Below are 12,460 nucleotides of genomic sequence, written 5' to 3'. Positions count from 1 at the left end.
TTCTGGAAAAGATTTTCAAACCAATACACTGGTCTTCAGGAAGCCCTTGTATTCATGAAGTCTACCTAACTAGGCCATTAAGAGATTTTTTAAAAAACTTTTTTTTGTGTGTGGTACTGGGGATGGAACCTAGATGGAACATCATTCGCCTCCGAGCTGCACCCCCAGCCCTAATTTTTATTCTTTATTTTGAAACAGGGTCTCACTGAGTTGCAACCAATCTCACTATGTAGCTGAGGCTGTCCACAAACTGCGATCTTCCTGTCTCAGCCTCCCAAATGCTGGGATTACAAGCATGAGCCACCACGCCTGGCTTTAAAAAATCTTTAAATTCTAGCTAATGTGCAATTTTAAGTTTAGCACTCCTATTTTATGGAGCCAAAACAATCATTTTAATACATTGGTAGTAATTTTTTATTACTCGTCCCAAAGGGTGTGTGTATGCCACGTGGATTGGCCCATCACGGTTGGCATGCATTCACCATCCTTGCAGTTTGTGGTTAGTAGATAGAGGAGAAAACAGAATCCGGAAGTGGACCACAGGGGTCCCGGAGATGTCCCTGAGGCCTAAAAAGGCAGCCAAGGCAAAGTCAGTGTGGGCCTTAGTCTTAGAAGAGAGTCCCAAGAAACAGGAGTCAGCTATGTTCTAATGCTCTCTGGAAAAGTTAGAGGCTGGGTTTGGAGACCATGGGAAGCCACCACACGCAGAAAGAGATTTTGTGATGCCAAAAGCAACCTTCAGTAGTTCTAACTCAAAACAGAATAACATGTAATCATGTGTTGGAAGTTAGAGAGAGAGAGGGAGAGAGAGAGAAGGGGAGGGGAAGGGGGAAGAGGGAATGGAGGAGGGGAGGGGAGAGAGGGAAAATAAGCAAAAACTTAGAAATTTGTTAAATCATGCCCAGTGTGTACAATAAAACAAAGCAAATCGCTAGATATTTTTAAAACTCTCTAGGAAGGAAGTCCTGAAGGGATCTTTGATATTACAATGTCTTTGAATATTAAATATCTTGAATATGTTAATATTCTTTTTATGTATGCCACAGCAATCATTTTATTCACTCACAGTAAAAATGATTGCTAAGTTGTATATTTTAGTGTGCAGTAATCTGAATAGATGGGCTCCTGTGAGAAATAAGGAAATTTGATAACTAATATTGCCCTTGATTTTATGGTTTCTTTCCTGCTGCCTACAAGCATGGGCCATATCTTAGGCATTGTTATTATTTTTTAAATAAATGCTTGTTGAGCCATATTGAATCAGTTGATGTCTGTTTATTATCTCATAATTGCCAGGGTCTAACCTGCTTGCCTAGAAAAGATTTAAGATCTTGAGATAAGTAAGAGCATAATTGAGCTACCCCAAAATCACGTTGACCCTGTTTGGAAAGTCTTTGACAGCTTCAAAAGAGACTTTCCCTCCAAAAACCCCTGTTAGATGCTACCTACCACTAATAAATCGCCATTGCATCTTGCCCTCTTCTGCACCTTGTGCCTTTCTTCTTTGATCGTTAGGTCTGAGTTCCTGTGTTTCTGTCTTTGTAGACACCTCCTTTATCCAGTCACAGTGAATGTACTCTTTAATAAAGATTTGTTTTCCACACATGAGAGGAAGATCAAGGAATTCTACCAGCATTTTCAAGTATATGATGAGGGCTTTGAGTATGGATCCCAGATGCCAGAATGGCTCCTAAGGTATTGTATTCCACCTCTGAGATACACCCATAGCTCATTTTATTTTCTTTCATTTATTTTCTGAAACAAGGTCTTGCTAGGTTGCTAAGAGTCTCACTAAGTTGCCGAGGCTGGTCTTGAACCTGCGACCCTCCTGTCTCAGTCTCCCAAGTATTTGGATTACAGGCGTGTACCTCCAGGTCCAGCTTTATAATTGAGTCTTTGATTAAGCCTCTTTCGGCAATTTATACACTTCTCGTTTCCAATTACATATAAGAGTAATTTGGGTGGCAGAGGAGCCATTTCAATCGTCTGTTTGTGTTTTAGTGTGCATGTGAATTGAGGGAGAAACAGAAGAACAAAACAAAAGAGATGCACTTCTTCCTAGGGTTTTTTGGGGAATAAATACATTTATGGATACCCGTTTTATATGTAGTTCAGTGAAATAATCTATAAAAGCATTTTTCTTCTGGATATCGCCATAGTCAATTTAAATGCTCAACAGCCGGAATCACCTGCAGGAAGCAGTCCAAGTCACACTGTTAGGGTTACACACCTCCACATACAGATCACATTAAACAGTGGTGTATGTGTGCTTTCGGGGCCCAGTGGCTTTGGGATATATGACTACTGGGCAAGAAAAATTAAAAAATATGAAATGCTTCGCGAATTTGTGCATCATCGCTGCTGCAGGGCCACGCTAATCTCTATCATTCCCATCAGAGTATGTGTGCTGCTGAAGCGAGCTCTCTTCTCTTTTTTTGATGAGCAAAATCAAAAGAGAATGAGAGAGAAAAAAGAGAGAGATATAGAATGAAGAATTTATTTTTAGGCCCTTTATCCACGTACAACATTACTATCTAGTTGATACAGTTGGGATCATCGCTAACTCATCCACTGTGTCCAGCGTCAGCCCACTTCTCTCTGAAATAAAAGTAGGTGTGGCTGAGTGGATCGCTCAGTCAGATAAATGTTTGTAAAATGACTCACATGCAAAGCAACGGCATGGTTTTTACATTCCTTGCTGCTTGCTCTCTGTCTTACTCCATTTGAGTTGTTAAAAATACCATGGATGGGTTGGCTTATAAGCAGTAAGAATTTATTTTCAAAGTTCTGGAGCCTGAGGAAGCCGGGATCAGGGTATCAGATGAGCTGGGTCTTAGAGAAGGATCTTCCAGGTTGCCAACTGCCAGCTTCACACTGCGTCCTTCCAGGGTAGAAAGGGCAAACACTCTTTCCAGACTCTTCTGAAAAGCTCTTTTAATCCCATTTATGAGCATCAGCTTTATGTTTTAATCACCCCAAACCCACCATGAGTTTGGGGATTAGGATTTCACAAATGACTTTGAAGAGGACACAAAGACATTCACCATTGAAGTGGGCATTGGTGACTGATCAGAAAATATTAAAAAGATGGCAGCCAGCTACAGGAAAAGTAAACCACACAAGGTGGGGCCTGTTTTCTGTCCAATGCCAGTCCCACAGGAATTTGGACACTGATTTGCAAAATATAATCAAATGTGTTTTCCTTGTCTCAAGAAATAATTCTGCACCGGGCGTGGTGGCGCACGCTTGTCATCCCAGCACTTGGGAGGCAGAGACTGGAGGGTCGCGGTTCACGCCCAGCCTCAGCTACTTAGTGAGGCCCTTGGCAACTCAGTGAGACCCTGTTTCAAAATAAAGAAGAAGTAATAGGACTGGGGGTGTAGTTCAGAGGTAGAAAGCCCCTGTGTTCCATCCCCAGTACCGCAAAAAAAAAAAAAAATGGAAATAATTCTGAAGGCAGACCTCATAAGAAATTCTACCTGAAAATGAAGATGAAATTTGGAGAAGTAATTCTAATTCCAAAGACATTCCCTCTTTCATACCAGGGACCACAACTCCTAAAATGCTTTCAGATTAATCCTTACACATAATATATTTTTCTTATGCAGAAACTGGTCAAAATCCAAGAAGTGGTTACTAAGAATGCTCGAGAAAAAAATCCCAGACATAAAAGCATGCGAATCTACAAGAGATAATTCTGTGGTAAGTATTCCTTAGCTCCTTTTACTAAAGTATGTGTGGAAAAGATAGCAATAAACTATAATTGTTAAATATATGTTTTTTAAAACCATGTGTTTAGGTCCAGTTTGGGGGCCAAGTGATGAAATGAACGTGCTTATATACATTATTTTATTATTACATCCTCACAACAGTGAAATAAACATTAATCCTCAATCTAAGCAAAACACGGAGGCTACAACCAGTAAGATAAAACGAAACTCTGATGCCCTGTGATTTACATGTTTCCATATAGCTGGTGGTGTCGAAGGATAAAATTGCAATTTACTTTAAAGATCTTAATTGGCTTTATTTTGCCATTCTAGAAAATACAGTAAATATTTTGATAGGCTGGGCAGAAGAGGTGGATTTCATAGAGAAAGTCTGAAAACACCTAACAGAGACAAAGAACAGAAAGCTGATTGGTCATTTCAGAGTTACTTTCCATGAAAGATGGCGGTGTGGGAGAAAGAACAATAGAAAAACAGCTGATTGGTCCACCACTCATCCCTTCTGGTAACTTTTTGTAAGGATTAAAGGACATAAGACTAAAGCAAAGGAAACGTCAGTGCCATGTGTACTGGCCCGTTTGGGAAGCTGGACTATCACTCTTTCTCCTGGAAGCAACTTAATTTTGGTGCTATGCAGCTTTAGCCCGAGTGACTCTCTTTTGAGTTTTATTGGAGTTTTGTGGGGCCCAGTGCTGGAGCTCAGTTAAGACAAAGGGTTCTCACCATTTTTATTTAACAGTTGTGCCAATGGCAGCAGGAGGGAGTGGTACCAATTGGGAAAGGTTACTAAAACTCCACAAAGTAGCTGGGTGTGGTGGGGCACACTTGGAATCCCAGTACTGGGGAGGCTGAGACGGGAGGGTCACAGGTTCACAACCAGCCTCAGCTACTTAGTGAGGCCCTTCACAGCTTAGCAAGACCTGGTTTCAAAATAAAAAGTTAAAAATAGGGCTGGGAGTGTAGCTCAGAGGTAGAATGCCCCTGGGTTCCATTCCCAGGACTACACACACACACACACACACACACACACACACACACACACACACACACACACACACACACACACACACACAAAGAATGAAATATATATATAGGATTTTCTTGGGGTAGAATTTGCTCTAGTAACAACTTACATTGTAAATATGATAGAGACCAGCAGTAAGTGAAATTCAGACTTACACTATTTTAAGCCTTACGCACACATTATTACAGAAACGAGACATCAGCTCACATTTTATGGGCTGGTAGTTCTGTGCCAGACACAGCGCCACATTTTACAAACTCACTTACCATTTATTTTTATAACCCCTTTAATACCAAGACATCTCGGGATTATTAAACCCAGAAAGTTGAGGATTAGAGTGCACAGTCAGTTTTGAAAAAGTATATGCCTTAGTCACAGCGACGCTCTCTGTGTTGCAATATGTTTTATTTACTAAGGATTCAGTAGTCATTTTCTATGTTACAGGATTCTCAGCAAAATCACAGTTGGGTCCAGTGCAGTTCTTTCAATACCTAAGCTGTGAGAATTAGGGATCGTGTCTCTAAGGGGTCGAATAGCATAACTGCCAGGAGTGTGGGCTCTGGAGCCAGGGATCAACCGCAGGGAGGGTTCTTGCTCAGCCACCTACCAGTCTATGTCAGAGTCCCCTAATAGCAACTGAAATAAAACAACCAGAGAGAAAATTCTCCAAAGAATAATGACATGCATTGGGAACCTTTGAGCGTTGCAGCGGACGCACTTAGGCCGTCGTAAACTACGAACATATTCAAAGGAGGGCGGCAAGGGGACATTTTTAAGGGTTTACCTCAAACATTCTGAAACCATCTTTGGCCACAGTAATTAATAATAAGAGTGCCATCAGTCCGAGATTAAACAGACAATTGCTGGGCAGATGTCCTTGTAGACGTACTTTCTGTATAAAGTTATAGTGGCCTTTGTGTGCGATGAGGGTATCGGCAGTCATTTGTGATACCATGAGTCATGCATAAGAACCCTTCATAACCTCTTGGCTTTATTTACTTTTTTTATTTTTGGTTAGGGAATGACATTAAACACTTAAAACAGTGCTTGGCCTTAGCAGCTGTGGATAGACCGTGGCTCCCACTTTCTCTGTCATCTAGACCTGAGTTACTTAAAGTGAGAAATGCACCAGTAACCTAATGAAAACGTTCTGGTGTTTGAACTTCTTTCCTATGACCGGGGAGCTACCACGGGTAAAGGCGAGTCTGGGAAAACCTCCCCATGAAGAAAATACCTTAATGGAACTTGTGTGGTGTTGACCTGGGAACACCGTAGTAGGTGCCCGCGGGCGAACCCCTGCTCTGAGCTGGCCCCAGTCGAGGCATTGCCCTCCCTCTGCATGGTTTTAAAGTGTTGTGGGATTTATAATGTACAGGTGTGGCACATCTCTCCATGCTGGAAAGACTGGGCATCTACATGGTGGCTGGAACTGGGCTTGATTCTGAGTGCTCCAGAGATCTATATGTCTGGCTTATCTGCATTTTCTAAGAGCAGTGATTAAATTTTTAAAAGATGACACATCAGAATGTATTATGTGGTGGGTGTCATGGTGCATGCCTGTAATCTCAGTACTCGTGAGGCTGAACAGTAGCAGCCTCAGCAATTTAGGGAGACTCCTGGCAACCTCTTGAGACTCTGTTTAAAAACAAAAAATGTCAGCCGGGCCCGGTGGCACGTGCTTGTAATGTCAGCATTTGGGAGGCTGAGATGGGAGGATCATGGTTTTCAGCCAGCCTTAGCTACGTGGAGTCTAAAAGTCTCCCCTTGCCGGGCATGGTTGCGCAGGCTTGTAATCCCAGTATTAGGGAGGCTGAGACAGGAGGATCGCGATTCATGGCCAGCCTCAGCTACTTAGTGAGGCCCTTTGCAACTCAGTGAGACCCTGTTACAAAATAAAGAATAAAAAATAGGGCTGGGGGTGAAGCTCGGAGGTACAATGCCCCTGGGTTCCATCCCCAGTACCATAAAAAAAATAATATGTAACAGACTTTGCTTTAGACATTTTATAGGCAACTTCATTAATTTAGTTCCTACAGCAATCGTATGAGTTGGTACTACGTTATGAGCATTCTATGTACTTATTTATTTATTTGTAATAAACACTAGAAATTGAAGCCAGGGGATTCTGCCTCCAAGCTATACTGCCAGCCCTATTTTTTACTTCTCTTTTAAAATGGGGTCTCACTAGGTTGATGAGAGCCTCACTAGTTGGTGAGGCCGTCCTCAAACCTGTCGTGTCTCAGCCCCCCAAGTGCTGTTATGACAAGCGCGCACCGCCATGCCGGCCACATTGGGAAACTGAGACAGCAAGAGATTAAAGAAACTTGAACAAGATCATTCAGCCTTTAAATAGCAGAGCCAGGGTCCAAACCAACACGGTCACTTAGTTGAGCACCATTGGCATCCCCAGGCCTGATCACCGTCCTGTCAGCGAGTTGTATCAGCCCCGTAACATGAATCACATTGCAAGCGTAGCCAGGACAAGAGTCGTGTCTTTCGGGTTAGAGAAAACCGCACGACCTTCTGCTTGTGAATATCGGTCTTTGTCACTTGGCTGCCACTTAACAGTAATTATTTCTCTTAAATAGACAGTAATGCGGGCGATGCTGGATATCCTAGAGATGGAAACCCGGGAACAAAGTCCAAATTATGTGCTGCTGCTGCTGTGGGCATCTCTGTCCAACGCTGCTCCTGTGAGTAGGTAACAAAGCGCGGGCGGCATGCTGTCTCCTGTACTTTTTCTTTCTTCATTTCTCTTTCTCTTTCTCTCTCTCTCTCTCTCTCTCTCTCTCTCTCTCTCACTCTCTCTCTCCTTTCATCCTTTCATTGATGATGGAGAGGAAAAAGACTACAATGGATTTATTTGTGAGATTAAAAAAAAACCACAAACAAACTGAATGCATATGCAATCCAGCTAGGTCACAGCGGAGCAAAGCCAGGATCCGCAAAGCGCTGTCCGAGAGGCCGCACACAGGCCCCGGGGAAAGCTCGCCCCTGGGGCCGGCTGTGGCCACGCCGCTCAGCACTGTGCGCTCTGTGACTGCCATGCAGACCAGTAAGGCTCAGCCCAGCCTTTTACAGAGGAAAGAGTGGGTTAGCTCTAGATAAAATGGAACTTCGTGCAGACCTTCTTGGCCATACCTGTAGAAGTTGGTGGGCATTTAAACTCCTGTGCCTCCATTTCCTTAAAAAGAAAGAAAGAAAAAAAAGACACAGATAATGTACATAAAACTCGTAATATGTTCCTAGGACTTGAGTATTGGTTTCTCTAAAACTTTTTTCTCTACAAAGTTGCTCTGAGGACTCTTTTCCCATGTCCCCTCTCCTGTGCACTACCATTCTTTGCATTACTTCTGGGTTCTGCCAGCTCCCCTGTGGCTGGGGCTCAAGACATCAATCAGCCTCCCGCCCTCCCTTGCTTTTCTTTCCCTTCCTTTCCCCATTCCCTCTTTCCTTCTTTCCTTGACTCTTTTTTTTTGTTTGGTATGGGGGATTGAACCTAGGGCCATTCTACTTCCAAGCTATAATCCCCCAGCCCATTTTTATTTTTTTATTCTAAAAGAGTCTTGCAAAGTCTCAAAGGGTCTCCCTAAGTCATTGAGGTTGGCCTTGAACCTGTGATCCTCCTGTCTCAACCTCCCAAGTGTGTGTGTGTGTGTGTGTGTGTGTGTGGTACTGGGGATGGAACCCAGGGGCAGTTTACCTCTGAGCTACACCCCAGCTCTATTTTTTTATTCTTGCTTTTGAAACAGGGTCACACTGAGTTGCAAAAGGCCTAAGTAGCTAAGCCTGTCCACAAACGTGAACTGCGATCCTCCTGTCTCAGCCTCCCAAATGCTGGATTACAGGCATGCACCACCACACCTAGCTTCCCAAGTATTTTTAAAAGCTGTCACAAGTTAGATGACAGCCCTGATGTGTAGCTGCTGCTTTCTTTCCAATCCACACTAGTTTCCTGGGTCAGGAGGCTCTCACCCCAGCCTAAGCTGCCACTTAACGATCTCTCAAATTAAAGGGGAAGCCATCTCTTATGACAGGATGGTCATTTTCTTCCAACAACTAGAAATGAAGATGTGTTAATTATTCTTCCTTCCTCTTACTGAAGGTCTGGGTGGCTGAAGGATTTCTGAGCCTTGATATCATAGTTTTTCTTAACCTGTTGTAAAATGTTAAAAATTTTTAAATTTTTAAATTTTAAATTTTAAATGTTAAAAATGTTAAAAAATGTAAAATGTAAAAGCAGAGATAGAAATTCCGGCCTCTGCTCAAATGTGTGTCAGCCATGAATGTATGTAAATATGTATCTATTTATACATATGTAGTTTTTAATCTGATATGGTCAAGTAAACATAGCCTAATCTTTCTCATACTCTATGTACCTCTAATGTTACTCTGAGTTTTTCCTTAAATAATTTTCCTGGAAACTGTTTAAGCTACAGCAAAGTTGAAAAGCAAACGCAAAAACAACTCCCCAAGCAGCAAGAAAACAGCCTCTGCTGTCAGAGGATTAATTTTCAGAACCTCGTTAGGAAGGCCCCCGGAAGCGAGCCACACAAAGCGCCATTGATCAGACATGGAGGGAGTCAGTTCTTTGGAATGTTCCTGGCACTGATCTGCGAGGATTGAAATCACTCATTTCAGAAAGGAAGCGTCTGATGATTAGCGAAAGTTCCATCTTGCTGGCTCTTGTTGGCACTCCAGGAGGCAGCCTGGGGTGCTAACAGAGACCTTGCAAAAGCCACGGGGTCAGATATAAAGCCAGTTCCCAGCGCCAGGTGACAGTGGCCATCGTTTAACCCCTCAAAGCCTCAGAGTCCTCACCCGTAAAATGGGATGATGCTGCCCTCCTCAAAGGAGAGTTGTGAGGACAGTACTGAAAGATACACAGGGTAGACAGCTGACAGACCCTGGAGCAGCACAGGTGCTCAGTCAACGCTGATGGTCTCTTCTTACCCAAACCACCCTACCTTCACCCAGTGGCTACCTTCAACCGCCCAGGAATAATGAATCCAGATCACGTCGGCTGCCCAACACTTGACTTACTAAAGGCCCAGAGTGAGAGTGGTTCTGCTCTCTGGCTTTTATGACCTACTGTTGCCAAGAGAGCTGTTGAAGCCCTGCCAGAGGTGTAGATGGCAGGCGTATCCTTTCTTGGGACCCGGATGACATCATTACCTCCCCACCCCCCGTTCTCTGTCTGGAGGACCATGGGACCCAGTGCTTAGATTTCAAATGGGTTTAACACCAGTTCACTAGGATGCTCTGTTGTGGCTTCGGTGTGCCTTGGTGGACTGTCTCAAGATATTAACTATAACTTGGGGAATTATTTCAGTGGGAAGACCATATCCTATTTCCAAGAAATTCCTGACTGCCAAATGGAACTTTTTAAAACATTTTTTTTCTTTTGAAACAAGGTCTCACTAAGTTGCTGAGGGCCTCACTAAATTGCAGGGGGTACTCGCAATCCTATAATCCTCCCGTCTCACCCTCCCAAGTACTGGGATTATAGGCATGTGCCACCATGCTTGGCTTTCTAGAACATGGTCTCCAAACCAATTTCAAAGCTGCCATTTTACCTTCTGGTTTCTTCTCTGAAGTTCTTTCTAAGTGTTTCCCATAGCGACTGCCTTCTGTCCCCGCTCTCAGCTGCTATATAGCATTTGTTATGTGCACCGCGGGGTGGCGTGTCCACTGGTCAGTTTTCTCCTGTATGTGTGTCTCGTATCTGCAGTAAGATAAAGATTCTTTGGGCCGAAGTGGCCTCATACGTATTTGTATTTCCCTGATTGGTAGAAAACGATCCTGTCCTAGAGGCTCCATCGCTATTGGTTAAATCTTCTTTTGGAGGCATGGAGAAATGATGCTGAGGCACACGCTCAATTCATTATCCCCGGCGCATCCCCGAGCTTTCCTCCCTGGCTCGGCTCACTTTCATGGTTAGTGCCCCAAAACAATGGGATGCTGTTATAACAGATGCTCCTGCGGCTCCATGGGTCAGGTGGTCCTTCTTTTTGCTCTGCTCTGGCCGTGGGATTGACCCCTCTCGTAGAATTCCAGTTGGTGCTGTTGGGAGCAGTTTTGAACTCCTCTCCCCAACGTGAGTGCACGATGACCTCAGGGTCACCGATTCTGATTCTTGCTTATTGATTTAGCATTACATAATACACTTTGAACTAACTCTGTGCTCTCTTTTATAGACCTTCTCTTATTTTTAAAAAGTACCTTTTTTTAAAGTAGTAACTAACAAATTTCCTGAGAAATATGTTAAGAAAAAACAGGCATTAAAATGGTAACTTAACAGCATTATTAACTTTTATTTCTCCCCTTTTAGTTATGCCCATCATGTGAATATTTGATCTTTTAATAAATAGTGTCCCCAAAATCTTGAATTTTGTCTGTACTATTTCTTTTTTTCCTCTAATTTTATTTGAATGTGATATTTCTGCCCTATCTAGTCTGGAGCAAAGCTTTCAACAGATTCTTTTTATTATTTGCAGTGCTAGGGTTTGAGCCTTGTGCATGCTAAGACTAAATTTTTGTATCTCACTTATTGAGCTCTTTATTTTCAAGACATCGGATTGTTTCTTGTTCAGAATTGCTTTGCTGAATTCATCATCCATATCCGCATTGTCTTCTTGGTTTCATTTAGCTACTTGTCTGTTTGCTCTTGGATCTTGTTGAGTAAGAATCACACTTTTGAATTCCTTACCAGGCATTTCACCCACTTCAGTATCTTTGGAATCTCTTCTTAGAGTTTTGTTCTTTAGGAGGTGCCATGCTACCCTGTTTTTGCACATTTCTCATGTTCCTATGTTGAGATTTATGCAGCTGGTGGATTGGATATCTCCATCACTTTGACAAGATGGCCTTCTTAGTAAGCCCATTTTCTCCTGCAGATGCATCTTGGGATATTGGTTTATTTCGCAATGTCAAGTTAATTTCCAGCTGGCCACTATAGAGTAACTTCCCCATAGCTTATTTAGTACCATACATTAGTGGATTTAGGGGCCGTGCATAACATATCAGAATCAGAGAGACCCACTGTCTCTACCAGTCATGCCAGAGTGGAGACACCACGCTAGCAGTGCAGGCAGGCGTGGTATAGACAACAGAGTGTGTGGGGTTCATTCTCTGTGGTTACTCCTAGGGTGATAGTGGTGGCCCTGTCAGGTGATGGAGATGTCCTCGGCACTGTTGATGTGGCTGTATTTCCTGAAAGGATCACTGGTATTGGCTGCTCCAGTGGCAGAGAGGGGATGGAGCACTTGTCCTCTGATTAGACACTGGTGCAGGCCCCAGTGCTTCACAGGGAGAGGTGGGTACAGGGATCTGAGCACCCGCTCTGTGGCACTAGCACCCAATCTCATCCACAGTCCATGATCACACAAGGGTGGTGCTGGCAGCAAGAGTTGTAAGGTTCCTTTTGGCTGCTACTGTGGGCAGAAGCAGGACCTCAGACCCCCTCTAGCTGTTCATCCCATGGGATGGGGTCTTTTCTACACTCTAGTTCTTTCCATTGTACAGTGGATCAGGGATCAACTGGGAGTGGGTCAGATCTAGAGCTGGGAAAAATGACTCCCAGTTGAGCATGCACAGGCAGCAGTAAGAGCAGCAAGCAGCTGGTATTAGTCGAAGAATTTCTTCCAACTTTTTTAGGGTGTGCACCCTGGAGCCTGAGAGTTGTTTGAGATTGCCCCAGCATGACGTC

General features: G+C 43.4%; 1 protein-coding gene across 1 annotated transcript in view; it reads left to right on the top strand.

Annotated features, from left to right (window-relative positions):
• CYP39A1 (cytochrome P450 family 39 subfamily A member 1) overlaps nucleotides 1–12,460 on the top strand; it is a gene marked incomplete at both ends in the record, with an annotated part of 79,811 nt that overhangs the window by 15,384 nt on the left and 51,967 nt on the right. The window contains 3 exons of the mRNA XM_080700047.1: nucleotides 1,546–1,695; nucleotides 3,609–3,702; nucleotides 7,341–7,445. Of these exons, the coding sequence (XP_080556173.1) occupies nucleotides 1,546–1,695; nucleotides 3,609–3,702; nucleotides 7,341–7,445 (349 nt within the window). The remainder of the gene's footprint in view (nucleotides 1–1,545; nucleotides 1,696–3,608; nucleotides 3,703–7,340; nucleotides 7,446–12,460) is intronic.

This window comes from Muscardinus avellanarius (assembly GCF_963383645.1).
Source record: "Muscardinus avellanarius genome assembly, chromosome: 8".
Classification (NCBI taxonomy): Eukaryota; Metazoa; Chordata; class Mammalia; order Rodentia; family Gliridae; genus Muscardinus; species Muscardinus avellanarius.
Note: the sequence above shows the minus strand (reverse complement) of the source record. Positions and strands in the feature narration are given on the sequence as shown.